The sequence below is a fragment of the Geotrypetes seraphini genome, chromosome 2, assembly GCF_902459505.1.
Source record: "Geotrypetes seraphini chromosome 2, aGeoSer1.1, whole genome shotgun sequence".
Taxonomy (NCBI): Eukaryota; Metazoa; Chordata; class Amphibia; order Gymnophiona; family Dermophiidae; genus Geotrypetes; species Geotrypetes seraphini.
In genome coordinates this window covers 309,275,265-309,302,963 of record NC_047085.1, presented here as the reverse complement: position 1 = coordinate 309,302,963, position 27,699 = coordinate 309,275,265, and the positions used below count along the sequence as shown (strand labels likewise).

Here is a 27,699-nt window from a genome sequence, read left to right as displayed (position 1 = left end):
CCCCCCCCCCCCCCCCGACGAACAGAAAATCATCTAGATAGTGAACAACCGAGTCCCTCCCCGCACTTCGGACCGTAACCCAGTGTAGAAAGGAGCTGAACAACTCAAAAAATGCACAGGAGATGGAACAACCCATTGGCAGACAGCGGTCAAAATAAAAGGCACCCTCAAACCGAAAGCCCAGCAACGGATAGGAAGAAGGATGAACTGGCAACAACCGAAAGGCTGACTCGATGTCCACCTTGGCCAATAAAGCCCCACATCCCGCAATTCGCACCAGATGCAAAGCACTGTCGAAGGAAGCGTAGCGGACAGAACAGAGATCGCGAGGAATACCGTCATTCACAGATCGACCTACGGGCCTAGACAGGTTATGAATCAGACAAAATTTCCCTGGCTCCTTCTTAGGAATGATTGCCAGAGGGGACAACACCATCACCGGGAACGGACGTTCCAGAAAAGGGCCCGCAACCCGCGCATGTGCAAGTTCCTCTCGCAACTTACGCCACACCTCCACCCGCAACTGAGAAACCGAGGAAGCATTGGAAGCCTGCACAGTAGCCAAGGGAAGTGAACATGGAATAACAAAACCGTCGCTAAATCCACCTGCCAGAATCGCAGCCGACCTCCCATCCCCGTAAAGGTCCAACCAAGGCCTCATGGCACCCACCTGGACCGGAGTTGGTAATCCCGGCACCCCGACCTCACTTGGCCGGGGCAGGGGGGCGCTCCAGCTCCCTTCTTGGGGCACTTGAGAGCCGAGTGGCCCTGTCCACACAAGGAGCAGGCATGATGGAACCGACAGTCCATAAAGGAACAGGAGGACTTATTGAACTGCCAGCAGAGACCGGGACCCCCCGGCCCCTCCGGGGGACCAAAGGAACGAACCTCCCCAGCGACCGGAAGCCCCGTCTTACCCGCAACACTAGGGACGGACCCCCCAGGTTTCGCCATATGGGTGAGCCACAGATTAATGTCCTGCGTACCCCAAGACATGTGCCGGTTCTCCTCCATCTTGTCACGGATCGCTTCATCGTAGTTGAACCAGGCCCAACCACCGAACTGCTGATAACCATTGAGGATGGAATCCGCGTACGCCAACAAAAGGCCGTAATCCTGGGGGCGCTCCCGTCCCCAAACACTGGCTAAACGCAAAAATGCCCGTGACCAATTCACAACATTACGGGACATCAAACCCACTTTAGGCTTCCCCCCCTCCTTCTTACTCTTCTTCTTCCGACCTCGCACTCTGCCCTCCAAAAGCCGAAAAATATCAACACACGAACGCCTCCTAATCTTGCGGCGAAGAGACCGCGGAACCTTCTCCCACAGCTCTGACAGCGCCACAAGAGCCGGGGGCCCCCGATCAGCCCCTTCCTGTACTGAGCTCTCATCCGTCCCCCGCCGAGGTGACCCTGACAAGAAGACGACGTCGAAGAGGAAGAAGAGGTTAAAGAAGACAAAGAGGACGAAGAAGAATCCCTACTCCGTCGGCCTTTCCTACCTTTTCCCTTACTCTTCCTCCTCCTACCCTTACCAACAACCCCAGCCTCTAAGGCCATGTTACCCGTGGTCAGGATTCCAGCTGATCTGCCTCCTCCACCTGCCGCTCCAGGAGTGTCGCCTTCCGCAGCAACCACCGTAGCAGGACTCCGACGGGCCGCCCGTGTGTGCTCCTGGACTCCAGTCCGCGGGGAAGCATCCAGTCCCTCGGCACACACTCCAGATGCAGAAGTCCCAGTGACACACCCACGTCCAGCAGCGGAAGCCTGGGGGAAAAAATCAAGACAGGGGCCAGCAGCCTGCACAGTAGAAGGATACGTTAACCCTGAGGGCCAACCCCCCACCCGCTGGTCCCCCACCCCCTCAAACCCCCGAGGGATACCCCAGATGGAAACGCCCGGGCCCCAAGGCGGCGGCGGGACAGCTCCATGGACTTGAGGCAGAACTACAGCCCAGGGACCAGGACCCCAAGGAGTCCCCCAAGGACCCTGCGCCCAAGGTGACCACCAGCTGGCTGCGCTGGCAGGCAGCCCAGGACCCGTCCCAGAGGTAGAGGGCAACACCGGGATCTCCACAGAACCACCCCCGAGGACTCCACCCCCCCAGTGAGGAAGGAGCCGTTCCATCCTGCCGGCTAGACCCCAAACCAGCACCAACACTCCCCACCCCAGCCCGATCAGCCACAGGCACACAAGCAGGAAGAAGACCAGCATCCGACACACCCACAGCCCCAGCAGCAGTCAGAGGGAAAGGCCCTTCCTGCCTACCCCCGGCTCGGGAAGCACCACGGCTCCTCCCCCGCACACCCGGTAGTCCGCTGCGGCCCCTGCGGGCCGACCCCTCACTGCCAGCAACAGATCGCACCTCCCCCACAACCTCGAGCGCAATCGCAGTTCGGGCAGCTCCTGTAACTTCCCGAGGCCCAACGGCCCAACTGTTGAATCCCTTCACACGGCACCCCAGCCAGAAAGGCGCAAGTGGCAGCCCCAATCCGAAATGAATGAGTACCATATCGCGCCGGGTTTTCACCACATCGGCGCAAAACTAGACGCAGCACGGCTAAGAACTGATAATGTGTAAGGGGCCTGCCGTCCTCATGCAACAACAAGGCCAACCCCAACGGGGGACGAACCGCCATATAGGCATACAGAGCCGTAACCGGGCAAGTAACACAGCCCACTATCTTATGCAAAACCACCGTACAGCCCCTGCTCAGAAGGACCAGTAACACCCTTAGTCCTCCGACTTATAAACCCTCCCCCCTCCCGACGCCCTCCGCGGCCGCGACTACCCAATGGCAGATCTTCCCAACGGCGGGAAGACCTGCCGACCAATCTCCTGCCTCCTGCTCCCCCCAGCGTCCCCGCGTCTCTGACGGGCTACCACGCGGGCCTCCCAGCTCCGCATTAGGTACGCCCGTCGAGACGAGCTCTCGGGCTACCTATAACCAATGTAGAGACTAAAAGATTGAAAATTTTTGCAACTGTTAAAGCTAGGCTTCTAGCCTAGGGTTTAGGGCAACTGACTGGGACCCCGATGAGCTGGGTTCAAGATCGGGGGAAAGCACACTTTTCTCCCCAGCATTGAAAAACTTATGTTTTACATCACGGATCCTCCCTTTTATTCCCTTCCAAGCATTAGGGTCCATCAAAGCCAAGCTGTAATGGAGGTCCGTGGGAGTTAAAGGGCCATAAGATATGCAGAGACTAAAAGATTGAAATTTTTTTGCAGCTGTTAAAGCTAGGCTTCTAGCCTAGGGGTTAGGGCAGCTAACTGGGACCCTGATGAGCTGGGTTCAAGACCGGGGAAAGCACACTTTTCTCCCCAGCATTGATAACCTTATGTTTTACATCACGGATCCTCCCTTTTATTCCCTTCCAAGCATTAGGGTCCGTCAAAGCCAAGCTGTAATGGAGGTCCGTGGGAGTTAAAGGGCCATAAGATATGCAGAGACTAAAAGATTGAAATTTTTTTGCAACTGTTAAAGCTAGGCTTCTAGCCTAGGGGTTAGGGCAGGTGACTGGGACCCCGATGAGCTGGGTTTAAGACCGGGGAAAGCACACTTTTCTCCCCAGCATTGAAAAACTTATGTTTTACATCACGGATCCTCCCTTTTATTCCCTTCCCAGCATTAGGGTCCGTCAAAGCTAAGCTGTAATGGAGGTCCGTGGGAGTTAAAGGGCCATAAGATATGCAGAGACTAAAAGATTGAAATTTTTTTGCCACTGTTAAAGCTAGGCTTCTAGCCTAGGGGTTAGGGCAGCTGATTGGCACCCCGATGGGCTGGGTTCAAGACCGGGGGAAAGCACACTTTTCTGCAATTTTATTGAGAATAGGTAAAAGAATAAGAAATGAGTGGGCTTCTGGTTTTGCTTAGACAAATTAGCAAATGGATCCTGACAGGTGGCAGGAGTGAGAGACTGATAACCTCTATAGAAAGTATAAGTTATAAAACGTACAATTTTAAGAGCTAAGAACATAGTGTAGAGGTTAGTGCAGTTGTTTATGAGACTAATGATACGGGTTCAAGTCCAGGATGAGGGGAGAAATATTAAATTTCCTTGCAGGCAACTCAGTAGCAGCTGTAGTGGTGGAAAAGGCGGCCCTGCAATCATGAAATTTGAAACCGCAGTTGTCAACGAATGACGGAAGAATTTTTAAGGCCGTGCGAGTTTAGATCCGCGAGGTCCGTAAGGTCCGCGTTTTACCCCTTCCCCTTCAAGCTGGTCAGACAAAGGCTAGTGGTGAATCTTAAAGGTCAGAAGCTCCTCTGAGTGCATGTTGTTAAGAGATCGGGCAGTTTTATAAGCTTGGTGAACGTTGTAGTTTTGTTGAGGTGTGTTTTCATGATTAAGGTCCTTAATGCACAGATCAACGTTTCCTGCAGGGCTTCTACCAAATGGACATTTTCTATTCCCGATTGATCTACACAGAAATGATATGGGGGGAAGAGAATAAAAAGCAAAAAACAGCCATTTTAGAAAACAACTACAGCACATCTCAGTTATAAACAAGTAAAAAAAATTAAAAATGAGGTAATAAAAACAGGCTCTATTTTAAAGAAACATGTTTCTGGAACCAGCAGGAGAAGCCCCAATCAGCTAGGTTTTAATGGGCGCAGCTGTTATGCATGTGTTGTGTGAACGCACAACACTTGCAAAACAGCAGCACCCATTAAAGAAAAAAAACCCCCAAAGACTCCAGATTTCTTCCTCCCAGCGATCCTCCCCAGAGCCCTCCATAGCCCCATCAGGCCCCCTTCCACCGAGTACTCCTTCCCAAAAACACCTTGATCAGTCAGTTTTGTCTACTCTAAACAAGACTCAGTATGTCTCTCCGGAGTGGGATCGACTCGGACTTTGAGCATGCGCAGTATCCTCTAGCATCCAGCCTCTTGTGTTTCCGTCTTCCTGCCTACATCCTGATTGGTTGGGAGGCGGGGCTTGGATCCCCAACTTTTAGTGTAGCGGTGGCTCCGGATTGGATGAGGGGCGTGTCTTCCATAGTATCAGCAGTTTATGGTGGAGGTTTTTGTGGGGACTTTGCTCCTTGGTGTGTGAGATTGGGAATGCGATGGAAGAGTTTGATACCTGTGAGGTGCGCGAGCAGCATAGGTTCAGCCAGTTGGTCCTGGTCAGTTTCTTGTCTGCCAGCCTACCAGGCTTTCCCGTGACAACACCGGAGCCGCTGATCGTCCGCCAGTACAGGTAATAGCCCTCCCCTCACTAATGCCTTCTGGGATCAGCTTGGACTCTGCTGGCATACTGTTTAGGACTAATAAGAGAACGGAAGTAGGTCTGGAGCACGTGAAAGCTGGCTGTTATAAAGTTGCCTTTGGGTAATCGAATGTAAACAGTAAGCACACAAATAAGCGCCTACACACCCCAAGTAAATATAATAACCTTAAATGGGGTCAGGATTAGCAGCCACTCAAATTCATATTTCATAAAATGTATTGTGCTTGGTACACACCTATATACAGTTGCACTTGTCCCAAGTAGGTGTAAATGTGTCCAATCTGCTTTCAGGGGAGTAACTTTATAATATATGTTGCATTTTATTTAAAAAAAAATCAACAAAAACCCATAAGAACATATAAGAACATAAGCAATGCCTCCGCTGGGTCAGACCTGAGGTCCATCGTGCCCAGCAGTCCGCTCACGCGGTGGCCCAACAGGTCCAGGACCTGTGCAGTTATCCTCTATCCTCTATCCCTCTATCCCCTTTTCCAGCAGGAAATTGTCCAATCCTTTCTTGAACCCCAGTACTGTACTCTGTTCTCATCTTCTCAAGCTAAACAAGCACAAATACCAAAAATATCTAATAATTTTATAGTGTAACCATCATAACAGAGGTTTTAAGGACAAGTTTGCTTTATGTTTTCCCATATTTTAACTAACAGCTGTTACTATAATCATCACAGTAACACAGTAAATGATGGCAGAAAAAGACCCTCATAGTCCATCCAATCTGCCCAATAAGCTGACCAGAGCTTTGCCTGCCACTGTTTAGGCCTAGGACAGGTCATCCATGTTTAAATGCTGGTTGTGAAGTCACCTCCATGCCATCAGTGACGTAGTGAGGGTAGGAGGCACTTGAGGGGTCGGTGGTGCTCCCTGCGCCCTCCTCTTCACCCCTCACAGCTTCCCCAATCCCAATGTCCCATTCACACCCTCCCTTCCTCCTGTACGTCTTTAAATCTTTGCCAGCATGAGCAGCTTCTCTGGCTTGCTGCTCACGCTGGCATTGACGTTCCCTTTGATGTCACTTCCTGGCTCTGTGATCGGGAAGTGATTTCAGAGGGATGCCAGGCTGGTATGAGCAGCAGGTCGGAGAAGATGATCGTGCTGGTGATTTAAAGAGGTACAAGGGAAGGGAGGGCATGAGCATGGCATGGCGGGGCAATCTGCCCTCCCTGCCCCCTTTTACTATGCCACTGCCAACCATCTAGACAGCCAAACGTGATGGGGTTTCATACATGGTGTATTTACAACAGTATTCAACTTACCAGTCAAGATGCTTTCCCCGTCCTCCAAAGCTGCACATTTCCCCTAATTCCAGTATTTGACAATAAAATGATCAACGCATTGGCTGTGCAACATACCATGTGCAGTTCAAGACTGTACAAATCTGTCTGGCAACAGCCTCCCCTTCGTTCCCCCATGCCTGATTTAGCCACTCTTTGTCTCGCCACGTGCAGGACACAGATCATACAAGTCTGTCCAGCATTGACTTCCGTTCCCCCATGCTTAGAGTTACCATATTTCTGAAAACAAAAAAGAGAATACATGGCCTTCCCCCTTCCCTCTCCCAGGTAGTTGCCAACTGTGTGCAGTCAGGGCCGTAGCAAGTTATAATTGCACCCCTAACGTGCACCATTTATTTTTTCCTCAAAATGTGACAGGCCCCCTCCCCCCTGGCACGGATCCTCTCCAGGACCCCCCCGTCCCAGAACCTGTTAAATATACAGTGCTCCCCTGCGAATTTGCGGGGATTCCTGGAACGGAACCCCTGCAAATATCGGGGGAGTACTGTAGTGCAAAATATAGACAGCAGATATAAATTCTCAAAACTGACGCATTTTGATCACTAAATTGAAAATAAAATCATTTTTCCTACCTTTGTTGTTTGGTGATTTCACGAATCTCTGGTTGCACTTCCTTCTAACTGTGCTGTGCATCCTATCTTTCTTTCTTTCTCTCTCCTGCCCCCCCTTTCTGTCTTTTTTATTCTCACAGGGCCCCGTACCCAAGCCGCCGCCTATTTCTCTAAGCCACCTCCGCACTAACAGATCATCGTGCAGCGACTGCACAAGCCTTCCCCCCTGACATCAATTCTGACGTCGGAGAGGAAGTTCCGGGCCAGCCAGTCAGGCAGCAATTGGCTGGCCCGGAACTTCCTCTCTGACGTCAGAATTGACGGGGGATGGGGAGGGGAGAGAATGCTTGTGCAGTCACTGCATGAAGATGATCTGTTAGTGCGGCGGTAGCTTGGAGAAATAGGCAGCGGCCTGTTTTTAGCTCGCCTGTCCTGCTCCTTCTGAAAATGGGACATTTCGGCATCCCAAAGCTGTGCATCCCCAGGGACAACGGGACAGGTGAGTTAAAAACGGGATGGTCCCATTCAAAACGGGATGTATGGTCACATTAAACTTACCCTACTTACCCCCCCCCCCATCCTTTCTTGTCCTGCACCCAAGATATATCTTTCAGATGTGAGTAGGACACCAGAAAAAAGGGGAAAATAATCCACAAAAAAAAAAGAAAATTGCAAGAAAAACAGTGGATAAAAAAAGTGTAGTACCTGGATAGATGCAGGAAATAAAAATACAGAAGATGTAGGAGAGTTAAAAGTTTAATGAAAACCATAAAAAGTCTGTATTTTATGAATAACAATGACAAAAAAAAAATCCGACATGATCCGTGTTTTGGCACTTGATGTTCCTGGGGAGTCCTCAAAATGAAAAATAGGATGGACAACATTAATAGAAACTATATTCTATAGTGTGATGTGTGATAAGCCGGAGCACGTTACAGGGCTTCAAACAAGGATTGGATAGGTTCCTAGAGGATAAAGGGATTGAGGGGTACAGATAGGAGTAGAGGTAGGTCGTAGGGATAGTCAGGGACCACTGCTCAGGCAATAGGCCTGATGGGCCGCCGCGGGAGCGGACCGCTGGGCGTGATGGACCTCTGGTCTGCCTCGGCGGAGGCAACTCTTATGTTCTTATGTTAAATTGAAAAAAACAGTGGTACACAATCATGGTGATATTTGGAAATTATAAATTATGATAGTGTTTTAACAAGGAAGGTGATTTAAAAGACGACAATAAAATGTTTAAGGGCTCCTTTTACAAAGCTGCAGTAGAGATTTCTACTGTGATCGGCGAAGTAGGATGCTCTGACGCTCGTAGGAATTCTATGAAATTTGGAACATTTGCCTCACTGGCCCATAGTGGAAATCTCTACCACAGCTTTGTAAAAGCCAGCATAAGAGATATAAATGAAATGTGCAAATGTGATCGATAGTGACATGGAAGCCTAGAAGCTGTGTAAAGAAATACCATATATAGTAGTGGTATTAGAACGTTCACAAACATCTGGGTAAACATATTTTAAAATACTGTAAGTGCAAAAATGTAGGTTAGAAATACACATTGCATAATGAGAAAAACATCCTACCAAATATAGCTGGAAAATCTATCAAAAATGATGGATATGAGAGAAAATATACCAAGTAAATTGACATTACCAAACATATCAGTATTATACTATATTAATGAATTTTATCTGTAGCAAATTGACACACAAAAAGCAAAGATCATGACTGATAATAGTGGTAATTCTAGATGGCATAATTAAAGAGAGAGAAAACCAGCTTGTCTAACCAGTGCTTTCAGTCTTATGATTGCATTGTAAAGACAATAAAATACTGGTATATCAACAAAAAAAGTGCATTGTAAAGTACTGTGTAACATCTTATTGAATTTTATTATCAACTACTTTAAAATACAAAAAATATGAAATTAAGATGAAAACATGACATCAGATCACATCCCGATTAAAGTGGATCTTCAAAAAGCATGCAGTACAGATATTGCCTTATCCTCTAAGGCAGGGGTTCTTAAACCTGGGGTTGGATGGGTTTCAGGGGAACCGTGAGGGTCAGATAAAAATTAATATTTATATTCACTATAAAGATCGATACTGTTGATTTTTTTTCTCTCACAGATAACAAGAAAGTAGATGTCTTGTCTGTCCAAATTAGATTTGTAAGCTCTGAATAGGGACCGTCTATTGACTGTTATATGCATAGTGCTCTGTATGCCTTTCAGCGCTATAGAAATGATAAATAGTAGTAGTAATGGTAGTAGAAATCATACAGCCTGTTTTACAAACCGCGCGGCAACAGCCCTGAAGCCCTTTAAATCTCTATGGGCTTTGGGGCCGTTACCATGCAGCAACTGCTAGCACAGCTTTGTAAAACAGGTCCATAGTAGCAGTAGACCTGTTTTAATTTGCACAAGAGGATTGAATTTCATAATTATGAGTGGCCATTACTTTTTGCATTAAAAAAGGAGTGTTTTTGGTTTTTTTTTAGATAGTTTCATACATATAGGACAAACACAAAGTATTGTTAAACTTTATTTATCGAGATTTGATTGTTTACTTTAAAGTACATTATATTCATTACATGCAAAGTTGTGTTTATGTGACTATTTCTGGGGAAGGGGGGTCCATAGCTTTCATCAGATTCTTAAAGGGGTCCGTGACTCAAAAAAGGTTAAGAATCAATCGCTGCTCTTAAGGCTTTCAAAACAGTAATCAAAATTCAAATGAAGGGGATCTTTACCTGAACACAGCAGCCTCAGCTGTTAAATAAACACAGCATGCACAATATAATCAAAGAAAACATCTAATCGCTTCAAAAGTCTGCAAATGATGTCTTATTTTTTTAAAGCTTTCAAAGCCCCAAACGAGGTACAAAGGAAAGGGAATACTTCTTCCTCTATAACATTACCAAAATCCAACCCTTCCTCTCTGAGCACACTACCAAATCCCTTATCCAAGCCCTCATTACTTTGTGCTTAAATTACTACAACTTGCTACGCTCAGGTCTTCTGCTCAGCCATCTTTCTCTTCTTCAATCCTTCCAGAATTCGGCTGCATGACCCCTATTCTATGAGAGCCGCTATAATCACATTACCCCTCTCCTAAACTCACTTCATTGGCTTTCCATACATTTCCAAATACAATTCTAACTCCTCTTACTGACTTACAAATGCATTCACTCAGCTGCCCCTCACTACCTCTCTTCAGGTATCTCCCCCCTATGTCCCCCCCCCCCCCATGAGCTTCGCTTTACTGGTAAGTTCCTCCTATTTGTGCCCTTCTCCTCCTCTTCCAACTTCAGACTTTGTCCCTTCTATCTTGCTGCGCCATATTCCTGGAACAAACTGCCCAAATCCATAAGGTGGATTCTGTCTCTGGCAGTGTTCAAGTCCAAGTTAAAACCCTACCTTTTTGAGACTACTTTTATCTCCTAACTTCTCTCTCCTTGTGTTCTGCATGCCCAGCCCTATATGTCATGTCTGTTTGTCCAATTTATTGTAGGGTCTTCTAGAAATAGGGAAATTTTGGATTCTGTACAGGGAGAACTGTCCCAGCAGTTGGTAATGGAACCCACATGGACTTAGTGCTTATAAAAGGGGAAAGTGTTTCTGATGTTACAGTGGGTGATCATCTGGCATCCAGTAATCACTGCATGGTATGGTTTAATATTAAGTTGGGTATAGAGAAGGCTCATTCAAAAGCAAAGGTTCTAGACTTTAAAAAAACTAACTTTGTTCGGATGGGGGTTTACATCAAGGAATTATTGTCTGGATGAGAACGTATGGAAGGAGTGGAAATGTGAGCAAAACTGAAAGGAGCGATTGTAAGGGCGACAAACCTTTTTGTGAGGCAAGTAAGTAAAAGTAAGAGGAAAAGAAGGCCACTTTGGTTCTCAAAAGTAGTAGCTGAGCAGGTAAGGAATAAGAGGTTAGCTTTCATAAACTACAAAAGATCGCAGAAAGAAGACAGGCAAAAATATCTGGAAAAGTTAAGAGAGGCTGGTCGTGTAGTCAGGAAAGCAAAGATGCAAATGGAAGAAAAAATAGCTGACACGGTAAAACAGGGAGACAAGACATTTTTTAGATATATTAATGATAGGAAGAAGTGCAAAAATGGTATTGTGAGACTCAAAGGTGAAGGGGAGGAATATGTAGAAGCTGATAAAAGGCTGAATTGCTTAACAAATATTTCTGTTCTGTGTTCACGGCTGAAGCGCCGGGAGCTGGACCACAGAAGACAAATGTGAATAGGGATGGAAGAGTAATAGACCCTGATCGATTTTCAGATGGTTGTGTTCATGAGGAGCTAGCTAAAATAAAGGTAGACAAAAAGTGATGGGGCCGGATGTGTACATCCTAGGGTGCTGAAGAAACTTAGGGAAGTTCTAGTAGCTCTGCTGACTGACCTTTTCAACGCGTCTCTAGAGTCGGGAGTGGTACCAGAGGATTGGAGAAGGGCGGATGTGGTCCCTCTCCACAAAAGTGGAAGTAAAGAAGAAGTAGGGAATTACAGGCTGGTAATTCTGACTTCTGTGGTTAGCAAATTAATGGAAACACTTTTTAAAAAGATAATGGTCATGTTTCTGGAATCCTGTGGATTACAGGTCCGGAGGCAACATGGATTCACTAGAGGTAGGTCTTATCAGACAAATCTGATCAATTTCTTTGACTTTGTGACCAAAGAATTGGATAGAGAATGTGTGCTAGATGTGGTGTATTTAGATTTTAGAAAAGCCTTTGACAGTGTTCCACACAGACGTCAAATAAATAAACTGAGTGCCCTCGGGATGAGACTCAAAGTGATGGACTGGGTCAAGAACTGGTTGAGTGGAAAGCGACAGAGGGTAGTGATCAATGGAGATCGATCTGAGGAAAGGGATGTTACCAGTGGTGTGCCTCAAGGTTTTGTTCTTGGACCTGTTCTTTTTCACATTTTTAGAAACAATATTGCTGAAGGGTTGTCAGGTAAGATTTGCCTCTTTGCTAATGATACCAAAATCTACAATAGAGTAGACATGCTGGATGGTGTGAATAACACGAAGAAAGACCTGGCGAAGCTTGAAGACTGGTTTGAAATTTGGCAGCTAAAAATTAATGCTAAGAAATGCAAGCTTGTGCATTTAGGCTGCAAAACCCTGAGGGAATGGTACAGTCTAAGGTAGTGGTCTCAAACTCAAACCCTTTGCAGGGCCACATTTTGGATTTGTAGGTACTTGGAGGGCCACAGAAATAAATAGTTAATGTCTTATTAAAGAAATGACAATTTTGCATGAGGTAAAACTCTTTATAGTTTATAAATCTTTCCTTTTGGCTATGTCTTAATAATAATATTGTCATTTAAAACTAAAGAGACATATGATCAAGAAACTGTTTTATTTTACTTTTGTGATTATGATAAACATACCGAGGGCCTCAAAATAGTACCTTGCGGGCCGCATGTGGCCCCCGGGCCGCGTGTTTGAGACCACTGGTCTAAGGGGTAAAGATCTTATGTGCACGGCAGAAGAGCGGGACTTGGGTGTGATTGTATGTGATGATCTTAAGGTGGCCAAACAGGTTGAAAAGGTGATGGCGAAAGCTAGAAGGATGCTAGAGTACATAGGGAGAAATATGGCCAGTAGGAAAAAGGAGGTATTGATGCCCTTGTATAAGACTTTGGTGAGACCTCATTTACAATATTGTGTACAATTCTGGAGGCTGCACCTTCAAAAAGATATAAAAAGGATGGAGTCGGTCCAGAGGAAGGCTACTAAAATGGTGTGTGGTCTTCGTGATAAGGCATATGGGGACAGATTTAAAGATCTCAATCTGTATACTTTGGAGGAAAGGCGGGAGAGGGGAGATATGATAGAAACGTTTAAATACCTACGTAATGTAAATGTGCATGAGTCGAGTCTCTTTAATTTGAAAGGAAACTTTGCAATGAGAGGGCATAGGATGAAGTTAACAGGTGATAGGCTCCGGAGTAATCTAAGGAAATACTTTTTTACACAAAGGGTGGTAGATGTATAGAACAGTCTATCAGAAGAAGTACTTGGTGGTTTTATCTGGGTTAAGGTTCCTCAAGCCAGAGAGCCACCTTCGACAAACATGTTTGTAATGTTGCAAGATTGTGAGAATTTGGTGATGTATACCATCAGCATATGGAAAAAAAAAATCTTATATTACAAGATTGTATAAGAAGAGCCAGAGGACTAAAACAAATTGAACAACATTTCATTGGAACTCCACATTTCATTGTATGGCTAGATGACAGATTGCCAACTTGTTCTACATAGAAAGATCGATCTGATAAAAAATGATGTAAACCAATTATAAACACTGTACCTGTTACGCCTAATGATAAAAGCAATCTTAAAAGTAGTGAATGATTAACCAACTGAAAAGCTGATGATAAATCTAATGAAATAAATAATGCTATTCGGTCTGAATCATGTTGACTATGAAGATCACTAAGTGCTCCTTTTACAAAGGTGCGCTAGCGTTTTTAGCGCACGCACCGGATTAGCACGTGCTATAGTGCGTGCTACCCAAAAAACTACCGCCTGCTCAAGAGGAGGCGGTAGCGGCTAGCGCACACGGCATTTTAGTGCGTGCTATTCCGCGCATTAAGGCCCTAACGCACCTTTGTAAAAGGAGCCCTAAGCAATGCTGCTACAATTGTCTCAGTACTTTGTCCTAGATTGTCTAAAATGGAGAGCATTGATAGACTCAACATGATTTTGTAACTGGTCAAAAAACACTTTTTCTAATAACTTTGCAATAAAAGGTAGATTAGAAACCAGACACTCTATTATTTTTTTAATAATTCTTTATTCATTTTTAAAAACTTACATCAAGTGTACAATTAATAAAACATTTAAGATTAAATACATCACTTGAATTTTCTTAATATATTCAGATACATAAGTTTATTCCCTTCCCACCCACCCATTCCATTCATATTTAATCAAAAATATATAAATATAAATACTCTTATTTATATGTTAAAACCTTCCGTATAATTTAGACAGCCCACCCTCCCCCTCTCCCCCATTTGCAAATATACTTCCAATAGAAAACAGCATCTATTCATTACAGTAGGCTGTCAATGGCCCCCAGATCTTTATAAATTTATTATAATTACCTTTGTCCTAGATTGTCTAGAATGGAGAGCATCAATAGACTCAACATGATTTTGTAACTGGAGGAGAGCGGATGTGATCCCTATTCATAAAAGTGGTCACAGGGATGAAGCAGGAAACTACAGGCCGGTGAGCCTCACTTCAGTTGTTGGAAAAATAATGGAAGTGTTGCTGAAAGAAAGGATAGTGTACTTCCTTGAATCTAATGGGTTACAGGATCCGAGGCAACATGACTTTACAAAAGGTAAATCGTGCCAAACGAACCTGATTGAATTTTTTGATTGGGTGACCAGAGAGCTGGATCGAGGACATATGCTAGATGTAATTTACTTGTATTTCAGCAAAGCCTTTGATACAGTTCCTCATAGGAGGTTGTTGAACAAACTTGAAGGGCTGAAGTTAGGACCCAAAGTGGTGAACTGGGTCAGAAACTGGCTATCGGACAGACACCAGAGGGTGGTGGTTAATGGAAGTCGCTCGAAAGAAGGAAAGGTGACTAGTGGAGACCCTCAGGATTCGGTGCTGGGGCCAATCCTGTTCAATATGTTTGTGAGTGACATTGCTGAAGGGTTAAAAGGAAAAGTGTGCCTTTTTGCAGATGATACCAAGATTTGTAACAGAGTAGACACCGAAGAGGGAGTGGAAAATATGAAAAAGGATCTGCAAAAGTTAGAGGAATGGTCTAATACCTGGCAACTAAAATTCAATGCAAAGAAATGCAGAGTAATGCATTTGGGGATTAATAATAGGAAGGAACCGTATATGCTGGGAGGAGAGAAGCTGATATGCACGGACGGGGAGAGGGACCTTGGGGTTATAGTGTCCGAAGATCTAAAGGCAAAAAAACAGTGTGACAAGGCAGTGGCTGCTGCCAGAAGGATGCTGGGCTGTATAAAAAGAGGCGTAGTCAGTAGAAGGAAGAAGGTGTTGACGCCCCTGTACAGGTCATTGGTGAGGCCCCACTTGGAGTATTGTGTTCAGTTTTGGAGACCGTATCTGGCGAAAGATGTAAGAAGACTTGAGGCGGTCCAGAAGAGGGCGACGAAAATGATAGGAGGCTTGCGCCAGAAGACGTATGAGGAGAGAATGGAAGCCCTGAATATGTATACCCTAAGAAAGGAGAGACAGGGGAGATATGATTCAGACGTTCAAATACTTGAAGGGTATTAACGTAGAACAAAATCTTTTCCAGAGAAAGGAAAATGTTAAAACCAGAGGACATAATTTGAGGTTGAGGGGTGGTAGATTCAGGGGCAATCTTAGGAAATTCTACTTTACGGAGAGGGTAGTGGATGCCTGGAATGCGCTCCCGAGAGAGGTGGTGGAGAGTAAAACTGTGACTGAGTTCAAAGAAGCGTGGGATGAACACAGAAGATTTAGAATCAGAAAATAATATTAAATATTGAACTAGGCCAGTTACTGGGCAGACTTGCACGGTCTGCGTCTGTGTATGGCCGTTTGGTGGAGGATGGGCAGGGGAGGGCTTCAATGGCTGGGAGGGTGTAGATGGGCTGGAGTAAGTCTTAACAGAGATTTTGGCAGTTGGAACCCGAGCACAGTACCGGGTAAAGCTTTGGATTCTTGCCCAGAAATAGCTAAGAAGAAAAAATTAAAATAAATAAATAAATAAATAAATTTAAATTGAATCAGGTTGGGCAGACTGGATGGACCATTCGGGTCTTTATCTGCCGTCATCTACTATGTAAAAAAACACTTTTTCTAATAATTTTGCAATAAAAGGTAGTTTAGAAACTGGACACTCTATATGTGGTATACTCTGTACATTCTTGTTCAAGTGTCTTGGCAGTGTGAAATGCAGAGAAATTTGATGTCTCTGCCCCACAAGATAATTCTCATTTTATACAAATGCAATTAAAAGACTTATTCACATCCTGTAGTTTTTCTGTTTAGAAACATATTTTATTATCTAGTCATCTATTAATTTCAATTTTATATTATGCTCTTTAGGTCAGGACACTCTAACCCAACTTTCTACCTTAAGAAGGGACCGAAGAAGTATGTACTTAAGAAAAAACCTCATGGCCCCCTTCTTCCTGGAGCACACCGGGTATGCAGCAGTTTTGTATTGAAGAAAATCCTGTTGTTGCATTTAAATATATATCATTAATCAAAAGACTGATGTTCTAAGTTTCAGTTTTAGTATCTATGAATACTGTACGTCGAAACTTAAAGACACTCTGTGCTCAGAGCTCAAGATGCTTTTTTGTTGTTCTTTACAACCCAGCAGAATATTTGAAAAATCATACAAATATATTTGTTTATCTCTGTGGTAGAAAAATAACTCTCTGAAAACCTAATGAAATGGAACCAAATTTGTGATGGTGGGAAGAAAACAAGGCAAGACATGTCAAGTTCAAAAATGGGCCTGATGAAACTGGGCATTACAGAGAGAGGAAGTCCTAGAAGCTGACACATTGAAACATAACTGATAGGGAATTGCTGTTTCAAACGGCCTCTCTCCTCTAAAACACAAGAAAAAAAGAAGAGTAGAGGCGGACCAGGTAAATTCCAGGGCAAGGATTTTATTTTAAAAAGACTCAATGCAAATTTACATTTTGGTTCAGAAGCGCCTGCCTCAAGAGTCAATTATACAAAAAAAAACCCCAAAACTATATACATGTATATCAAATAAATTCAGTATATTCGTGATGCCTATTGATTCTATCGGTTGCCAGTGAAGTTAAATCTCTATGAACAAGGCAAAACTATAAACTTTCAACGCGCTTAATATCTATAACGTTTTTATATAAGTCTTCAGTATTTGCCTGCCACCAGCCTAACAATTCATGGCTGAGGTGTTTGTTGGCACATTCATCCTCATCAGACTTATTTTATTATTTTGTTTTTGTTTTCTTCGGTTTTTTTGAGACTTTTAAAAAAGCACACTGTATGCAGAGAAATGAAGGTTTTTTAAATATTTTATTTTATGGTTACCATTATGAATTAATAAGATATTATGTGTACATGAAAAATGAATGGAAGAAATTGCATTACAATTAGTACTATTATAATGGGGTGGGGTCAGGGGCGGAGCTTGGGCTGGGGTATTGGTTGGTATTTATTAGACTTAGGGAGTACTTGACTTGAAAAAGTTGAGAAACAATGGTCTAGGTGACTATGGAGTTCACATAGTAAGGGCCCCTTTTACAAAGCCACAGTGGCGATTCTCCCATGGCAAATGCACCAAAGTCCATTCAATTTCTATGGGCTTAAGTGCATTTGCTGTGGCAGAATTGCTATCGCAGCTTTGTATAAGGAGCCCTAAGGCAGGAGTTACTGTCTCTGTGCTATGTCTGAAACAAAAGAACAGATTGCTGTGGATGCAAAGCATTAACTGATTCAACATGAGTTTGAAGTTAGTTGAATACCACTTTCTCAAGTATGGTAGTTTTGAAAAAAAAAAAAGGAAGGTTTGATACTGGCCAGTAGTTATTCGGAATAAGAGGATCTGCATTACTGTTTTACAAGGGTGGCTTAAATGCTACTGGAACACTGCCTTAGTGTCAAACCTTAAAAAAGGAAGTCATATTGAGCATTGGAAATTAATTAATAATAATTAACTAATAAAACACATTTAATTTTCCCTACCACCAAATTTCCCTGCCCCGCCCGGCTACTTTTTCAAGCCACCTGGCTGGAAAAAATTTCTGGGGAGAACACTGGGTATATGAGTCTTGATGGCCTACCCTGTCAGCTTTCGACTTAGCCTACTGTTATGCCTCAGCATATTACTGACATGTTCAACATATTACTGACATGTATCCTCAACATATTACTGACATGTATCCTCAAGTCTGCTTATCTGACCTCTTTGTCCTGAGTGTTACCTTGATCTCAAAGGGACAGTAAAGCTTGCTTATTTGAGATCCTGACTTCCTTTGCATGCGTGCCGCTCAAATAACATCAGTAAAGACAGATGGGAAACCTAACAAGTATCTGCTATCTTGACCTCTTTGACCTGGGTGTTGTCAAAACAGATAACAAAAGACCAGGACCAGCTGTCTTACTAAGAGGCCAGTAACATCAAAAGGACAGAGAAACCGAACAATTATCTGACATTCTGACCTCCTTGACCTACGTATTGCCAAAACAACATCAAAGGAACTGGAAGCCGGTTTTCTTCAACACCTCCTTCTGACATCCTGACCTGGGTGTTGTCAAAACAACAGAACAAAAGACCAGGACCAAGTGTGCCTGAATAATAGTGAAGGACTCTGATTACTGCAGGATCAGATGTATTACTATGAACTATATAAGAACAGAACTCTGCCCCTAACCTTAGAATCCAAGACGTCTACAGGGACAGAAGCCACGATGTCTAAAGGGACAGTCCTTTGCCCCCCCCCCCCCCCCCCCGCCTATCAATTGCAAGGATTCCCAATTGTGAAGGTGGTCAGTGTATGGGGTCCAGGTGATGCTATTTTATTCTTATATATATATATATACAGTGGTGCCTCGCATAACGGCCGCCTCGCACAGCGAACGCTGCGCACAACGAACTTTATGTCTTGATTCGTACAACGGACTTCGTTTCACACAACGAAGTCGCCCGAGCTGCATCCTTCCGGGGTTCCTGCGGGGTTGGTCGAGCCGCGAGGGTAGTCTCCTTCTCCTTACCTGCCCTGTCGCAGCACACAGCCGAACGGAAATCTTCCCGATGTCAGCGCTGACGTCGGAGGGAGGGCTTAAGCAAAGCCCTCCCTTCCTCCGACGTCAGCGCTGACATCAGGAAGACTTACGGTCGGCTGTGTGCGGCTGCGGCAGGGCAGGTAGGAAGAAGGCAATGGCGAACGAAAGAGGGGGGAGGGGGCGGTCCGCCCCGAAGAATGTGCACAGCTGGTCAGGTCCCCCGATCGACCGACAACAGGCCCGGCCGACAAACCTCCCTGCCCTGTAGCCGCGAATCTAAATTACCTCTTACAGCAGCTTCAATAATCCAGCTGCTGTAAGAAGGTAATTTAGATTCGCGGCTACAGGACAGGGAGATTTGTCCGACCGGGCCTGTTCTGTTGTCGGTCGGGTGCAAAAGCGCCACAAAGGTGGAGGCAGGGAGGGAGGAAAGGTGGAGTGGAGAAGAAAAGACGCTTAAGGGGGGAGAAGGCCGCTGAAAGCACATGTTGGAGCAGGGGATGAGAGGGAGGGAGAGAAGGGGAAATATTGGACAAGGGCAGAAGGGATGCTAAATCATAGGGTGACAGGCAGAGAGAACAACAGGAAAAAGAATGGAAGCAATCTTGAACCCTGAGGGTGAGGGCAGAGAGAGGTGGTGAGATGATTGATCATGGGGAGAGGGACAAAAGGGAATAGAGATGGGATAGGAAGATAGTGGAAGTAAAAGGACAGGGAGATGTATGTTTTTAGATGTATCTAAATAAAAATAATAACAAAAAATTTATCTTTTTTTATGTCATCTTAGCATATTTTATGCTACAGAACGAATTATTTTTTTTAACATGTATTGTTATGGGAAAACGCGTTTCACATAACGAACTTTTCGCATAACAAACTTGCTCCTGGAACCAATTAAGTTCGTTGTGTGAGGCACCACTGTATATATATATATATATATATATATATATGTATAATAAAGGATTATTGTTTATGCTTTTATATTGTCTGTGTGCTTTTCTGAGTGTCACTGATCATCCCATTGGGCAGAAATAAGTGGCGGAACAAATTGGTACCAGAAGTGGGGTTGATCAATGTGGTCACAAAAGCACCAGATAAAACATGGGGTTGAGGAGCAGGCTCCCAATCCCTCCATTCCGGAGTGGAATGACAGTATAGGTAAATTAATGGCCACTGAATGGTCTATAGAAGCAGGATTATGTGAATTCTGTACTTTTGAAAGTGGGGATCCACATGAATTATGTACCTCCTTACAAAAGGTGAAAATCTCAAAAGGAGAAGAGCAAGAAGGAATTTCTAGACAAGGAAGGATGATTTTGTCAGACTGGAGGAATTTGCATGAAGCTAAACAGGAATTACAATTGAAATTAGAAGAGCTGGAAAAGAAAAGGTATAATCAACAGCATGCCATTACAATGCTACAATGTCAGAATAAGTTGTTAATGGATAAAGTAGAAACCTATCAAAATGTAACAGAAAAGTCAGCTATGCGATATGCACGATATAAATACAAAAAACGGAGGCGGAAAGTGAGTTACAGAAAAGTTAAAATTTTAATTTATCATCTGCCGAATGATTGGAATCCAAACAAACGGGATGGGAATATTTGGGATTCAAATTCTAATAACAGTGAGGAGGATATATGTGTTGAAGGAGAACAGGCAGAAAATTTAGAAGCAAAGCCTGTGAGGAAACAAAGATTACAGGGAAATCTGCAGACAGGAGAAAATCTAACTAGAAATAATGTTATGGAAGATGTTACTCCACATGAAATCATGGATACGATGGCACGCTTTACACAGCGGCCCGGGGAGCCACTAATACAATGGGTAATTTGGGTGCAGGAGCTGGGTGCAGCAGGAATTATGTGGGATGCCACAGATGCCCCTAAATTTGTTCGAATTAGTCAAGAAGCAGCAGTACAAGATGCGCTACGGGAGGATCCCGATCCGACAAATTATAACCAATGGTCTTTATTAGAGATAATTAGTAGGGGTGTCACGAGGCGATATCCACTTGAATCTGATTGGCCCTCAAATGATAAAATTTGGTATACATTAAAAGATGCTCAAATGAGAATTAAGGAGGAGTCTATGAAGGCAGCCATAGTAATAGGTCATGCTGACACATATATGTCATTACCTTTTAATGTGTCCATGAGAAATAAAATTATTAAGTATGCTGCACCAGCATACAAACAGGTAATGATAACTTTGTTGATCAATCAAATAGACAGGACTATTTTGGAAGCCTTAGAAGCGGTCCGACAGTTAGGAGATCGGGGGGACTGGGGACCTCAAAATACTTTTGATAAAAAGAGAAAAGGACAATCCAATTCAAACAGGGCTAAGCGGGTGTCTCGGAGGAATATGTTTTTGGCATTAATAAAAGATGGTGTAAAGAGGGAAGAAATAGATGGAAAAGATACAGGGACATTATGGGGAATGTACAGAAGTAGAGGACTGGGAAAGAAATCTATGCCACATGCACAAGTGAACAAAGGAGAGAGGGAGGATATTTTGGTGCCAACGGCCCCTCCTGAGGAAACTGCTTCCATTCTTTATCCTGATTTAAAAGGGTGGAAGTGTTGGGAGGATCAATAATGTGAATGCCGAGCCTCAGTGTTTGCCTGGACCAAATTAGAACAGCGTCCACAGGTAGAGATAAATATTTAGTAGAAATCTGGGGAGCAAAAGGTACAAGCTGTAATGGACACTGGGGTGGAGGAATATAAATATCAGTATTGGGGGGGAAAATTATACAAGCAGGAAGAATATTACAAATTTTAAAGGTTAACATTACAGCTTTCCGATGGAATCTATAGTTTTGGTAAATTGCCAGACATTCCTATGAGAACCAATGCATTTTTTTACTATTCCTATAGTGGAGCAATGTCCAGAACAATTTGCATTCACTTGGCAAGGGAGGCAATATACATCTACCAGACTACCACAAAAATACTTATATAGTCCCACTTTCTATCACAAGATTATAGCAGAAAGGGGGCAAAAGGATGCCAAGAGGTGATAGAGAAAGTTAAACAGAAAATTGTAAACTTCCCTTCTCCCCAAAGTAAAAAACAGACTTGGGCCTTTTTGGATTCTGGAGGCAACATATTTCACATCTGGGGTAACATATGGGGTAGGTTGGACAATAAAAAAGTAGAAATATTGCTAAGTGACCTTTATAATGTATAAAGTTTTGTTAGATAGTATAAGGAAGTTGCACTCCAAGTAATTTTGCAAATGTGTCTTGCAAATGTGTCTTTTACCTCAAACACTAACATTGTGAACCACTGTACCTGCACGTAAACCTCTCTTGTATATTTTATAGATTAAAACTTCCCTGCTTGCATTCTCTTACGATTGTGTGACAGAGCTTTGAAATGGAAGAAAATAGAAAAGAAGACCAGTAAAACTATATAGAGCAATTAACTTAAGTTTCTATCTCTCTTTCTTTTAGAAGCTTAGTATCCAGACATGGTCCGGAGAACCAATTTCACTGTGCCACATTTAAAATACTTCCAGCACTGTGACCTGATAGTGGGAATCCAATGGATACCAAATTTGTTTATGACTCTTTTGATTAATAGTGTGCTTATTTACAGATTAAATTCAACCCTGAATCATTACCGATGGAAGAAAGCATGCCGGAGCTCTGTGTTTGTCTGTTTCTGTTATGTGTTGTCTGTTTTAGCTTATGGTGTACCCCAACATTGCACATTGGCCATTTCCAGAGTTTATTCCACCCCTTCTATTAGTCCAAATGGTACCATATCCCTTTCCAAAAAAGATTCCCCCACATACAAGAAAATTTCTTATGAAAACCATGCTCACAATGATTTTATGCTATGGCTCATACAGCCCAATGATAATTTAGTTAGGGGTTATATTATAAGAGGATATCTGAAGAGAAAAAATTAGAAAGCTTTATACCTGGTAAAATGGTGTTTATTGGTATTTGATATTTGCTAAATAAAATAAAAAATGGTCTCTTTATTTAACTTACCAGGTATAAACAGTGCAGTGCACATCTCTGACATAAGTTATTTTGGTATCACATTCTGTACGTGTGTATGGTCTCTCTTAAATGACCTAATAATTATGTCCAGAACATAAAAAGGTGTATTTTCTGAATGTCCTACAGAATACCTTTAAGTGCATTAGTGTTGTTTCTCTTATCTCACACAAATACTACCTTACACACAAGTATTGTGTCAAATGTTATCACATTCTGTACGTGTGTATGGTCTCTCTTAAATGACATAATAATTATGCCCAGAACATAAAAAGGTGTATTTTCTGAATGTCCTACAGAATACCTTTAAGTGCATTAGTGTTGTTTCTCTTATCTCACACAAATACTACCTTACACACAAGTATTGTGTCAAATGTTATCACATTCTGTACGTGTGTATGGTCTCTCTTAAATGACATAATAATTATGCCCAGAACATAAAAAGGTGTATTTTCTGAATGTCCTACAGAATACCTTTAAGTGCATTAGTGTTGTTTCTCTTATCTCAAACAAATTCTACCTTACACACCAGTATTGTGTCACATGTTATCACATTCTGTACATAAAGTGGTTTTTTTTTTCTTTTTCTTCTCGTTTACCACTAGGGGTGTTTAATGTAACTAAAGCATTGAAGCTAAACAGTCATGATGAAATATTTTCCTTGGAAAATCACGTACTGGGAAATGTTATTCCATATAGACTTTCATCCCTTTGTGATGGAATTGGTCAGCTCTGCTCTCTTATTCTTATGATTTGGCTAACATGCTGGGTTAAGAGAAAATTTCACCAGATCAAGAAGATGATGACACGCAACCAGACATACAGTGCCGTGACGCTATTATGTGGCACCGACTTGGGAATAGAAGTGAGCCTATATCCTGCCACTTCACATTAGGGCTGGTCTCTGGGGGTGGTGCACGTGAATCTTACGTGAGTGAAGGCATGTGAGTGGCATAGCAAGCCTATTGAAACTGGAGCATAGCCAGACCCTAACCAAAGCTGCTAAGAAAAACGGGATACCAGATAACTGCAGTGATCGATGGTGAATATGAAGCTACCCTAAATGTATGTAAGCCATGAGTAAGAGCACAAATATAATATTAATAAGATTATTAATTTCCATGATTCCCTATACCTGATACTTTCAAGTAAAATGCCTAATTAGCAAGAAATATTAGGGAAGGCAAGAATACCAGGTTTAGAACATAAGGAAATAACTTATGAAGGGAAAATTAATTTTCCCATTTTACCTTTACCTAAATGTAGAATAAATACTATTGTTTCTGAAATACTGGCTGGCAAACAAGCATATTTTGGCTCCAGAGTAGCAGATGTATTTAGATGGGAAGGTGAATGGGTGCCAAATACGGTACATAATCATGAACTAGCCCTACGATATGATCAGTTAATGTTACGTGTTGTTAATGATACTATCATACAGCAATATACTTTAGATAGTAATGTTTCTTCAGCCTTACAGTGGACTATTTGTGAGATTCGAGTTTTGTCTTTTATACAACAAAGAATTAATTTTAAGAAATATCACATAAAAATGTTTGTGTTGCTAGCAGTACTATTGAACATATGATTCCTGCTCCCTTTTCAGTATATTTACAGAATGTTAGTGTGTTGCAGTGGGCAAATAATGCAACTTATCATTTTTATGAACCCTGGATTACCTTCTGTATAGAAAGCCATGCAAAATATAGCAATTCTAAATAAAGCAAAACAGCAATGTAACCTTACTTTGCTACGGCATAAAATAGATACTGAATTTTGAAATACTAACTTGCATTCTGTGGCAGATCTTATTGAAGCTGCCACTATACTCCATGGGTGGGATGCTTTTACCGGATGGACTGCTACAGCACAAAAGGTGTTTCTTCATCCCTTAATCTATATTTGTTTAGTTATTCTTATGTTAACATTTCTTAATTGTGGGTTTACCTATTGTATATACAAACGGACACTCTCTCCCTTTATTCGGAGGACTTCTAAATTCGGAAGTACAGACTTAAGGATCCAGGGGTAGACTTTTATGCCTCAGCATATTACTGACATGTTCAACATATTACTGACATGTATCCTCAAGTCTGCTTATCTGACCTCTTTGTCCTGAGTGTTACCTTGATCTCAAAGGGACAGTAAAGCTTGCTTATTTGAGATCCTGACTTCCTTTGCATGCGTGCCGCTCAAATAACATCAGTAAAGACAGATGGGAAACCTAACATGTATCTGCTATCTTGACCTCTTTGACCTGGGTGTTGTCAAAACAGATAACAAAAGACCAGGACCAGCTGTCTTACTAAGAGGCCAGTAACATCAAAAGGACAGAGAAACCGAACAATTATCTGACATTCTGACCTCCTTGACCTACGTATTGCCAAAACAACATCAAAGGAACTGGAAGCCGGTTTTCTTCAACACCTCCTTCTGACATCCTGACCTGGGTGTTGTCAAAACAACAGAACAAAAGACCAGGACCAAGTGTGCCTGAATAATAGTGAAGGACTCTGATTACTGCAGGATCAGATGTATTACTATGAACTATATAAGAACAGAACTCTGCCCCTAACCTTAGAATCCAAGACGTCTACAGGGACAGAAGCCACGATGTCTAAAGGGACAGTCCTTTGCCCCCCCCCCCCCCCCCGCCTATCAATTGCAAGGATTCCCAATTGTGAAGGTGGTCAGTGTATGGGGTCCAGGTGATGCTATTTTATTCTTATATATTTATATATATGTATAATAAAGGATTATTGTTTATGCTTTTATATTGTCTGTGTGCTTTTCTGAGTGTCACTGATCATCCCATTGGGCAGAAATAAGTGGCGGAACACCTACTTACTGTCTCAGACAGGTAGGTATTTCCAGATGTTTAGATCTTATTCTGCCAGACAAGTCTGGAGAATGAAGTGTAGTCTTTAGGATAAAAAGACAAGTGAGAGAGTTGGAGACCTCCATAAGTGTTAGTGCTGGTCGCACTTGGTTAGGTGGCCTGTTTGTTCCACCTCATGTTATAAAATGTTTGCCATTGCCATTGATTGTTTAACAATACTTGTTGCAGAGCAGAACAGAAATGAATTGCCAGGGAGCTTCCCTGTATCTCTCCTTATTTTTCCTCTCCTAGTGGTTAACAACTGCTTTGGTACAGACTGAGGAGGTGCAGCACAGTCCAGTGAGGAAGGAGGCAGAGCTGAAAAAGGTGCAACTTCAACAACTTGTGATTAGAGGAGGAATAACCCACTGGTCAAGACTGCCCTTATACCAGAAATAAGAACTATCCATTGTACCTTATGCTATGAGTTTATCTTGTTGGGCAGACTGAATAGACTGTACTGGCACCAAAAATATTACAGTCACATAGTCATGGAAGAGTGGTTTTATAATTTTGATTCAGCATAATCTCTTTCATTGTCACTACCTGATTAAACCAGCAAACCAAAAATACTGTAAACTGAAATTTTATTCGCTAGCAACCGTATGGTGTCTTCCCTCCCTTTCTGAAATAAACTCATAACATGAAATGAATGCAACCCAAAAAACACACATTTGTTCTTGATCTGTCCCTACTAGTCTCAAGTTACAAACTGTAGAAGTCTGCCTGGCACTGGTCCAACTTCCCAATCGCTGGATTGCCATTAAAGCCCAGTCCAGCCCATCCTAATCTCTTTCCATAATTGTGACACAAACCGTAGAAGTGCACCTTACTTCCATACTGCATCGATAAGTTTTTTGTTTTTTTTTGTTTCCAAAAGTTAATGCATATAAGTTCTTATTTAAAAAACTCATTGGAGATCTGTTATGATTGTACCAGCTTCACTGGAGCGGCATGATTTTGTTGACATTGATTCCTGTAAAGGACAACTTTTTAGTTATATTTGGGAGCCTTTTTGGCAAACTTTGACGCCCTATGCTCATAGCAACCTTCTGAACAGTTAATGTTCTCATTTTTACACTGTGTAAATTTTCATGTGTGTATATATTTTCAAAGTGGGGATATGGCGGGGGGAAGATACATTAAGCATGGATTCTGCAAAGTGCGTCCCGATTGTAAGCAGCTTTAGGCATCTTACACCTGTCTAATCAGCCAATCGGGATGCCCATTTTAAATAAAAATGCTTCTCAGGCAGGCTGCCTATATTGAAGGTGCCTCCGGGAACCTAGGGAGGCTCGCAAGACCGCCTAAGCTCGCCTAAGGCTAGGCAGTAGCCTTAGGCGAACCTAGTTGGCCCTATGCGCTTCCCTAGTAGAGCAGGAGACGCTTACAATATATATGCCAGCAAAATGCTGGCCTACATTGTATGTAGAAGCGGCTACTTTACTTTTTGCGGCAAGGGATCTCCCTGCCGCCTGTCCCGTCCCCCCTGACGTTCGCTAGCAGGAGGGTGCCCAAGCCCTCCTGCCAGAAGGCCTTCCACCCCCATGATCGCTGGCAGGAGGGTGCCCAACTCCCCCTGCCGGAAGAAGACCCCCACCTCAATTGCCGGCAGGAGGGTCGCACACCCCCACAGTTGCTGACAGGAGAGTGCCTAATCCCCTCCTGCCGGAGGATGCTCTCCCTCTAGACCCCCCTTGCTAATACCCTCCTCTGGACTTCCCCCCGCCAACACCCCTCTTCCGGACCCCTCCACTAACCTTTCAACGTTGGCCAGCTGGACGGGTCTTCCTACCGTCCGGCTAGCAGGATTGCTTCGTCGAAATGAGGCGGGCCCACCTCATTCTGGCCCATCCCCAATAAGCCTAAGGCCTCCTAGAGCCTGGGCCAATTAGGCCTTAGGCTTATCGGGGATG

At 43.3% G+C, this 27,699-nt stretch overlaps 1 protein-coding gene across 1 annotated transcript in view; it reads left to right on the top strand.

The window, feature by feature from the left end:
* Nucleotides 1–4,871: 4,871 nt before the first annotated feature.
* The window catches only part of ACAD11 (acyl-CoA dehydrogenase family member 11), a 258,546-nt gene continuing 235,718 nt past the window's right edge, over nt 4,872–27,699 (top strand). Inside the window, exons 1-2 of the mRNA XM_033929962.1 lie at nt 4,872–5,210; nt 16,207–16,306. Of these exons, the coding sequence (XP_033785853.1) occupies nt 5,077–5,210; nt 16,207–16,306 (234 nt within the window). The 5' untranslated portion in view covers nt 4,872–5,076. The remainder of the gene's footprint in view (nt 5,211–16,206; nt 16,307–27,699) is intronic.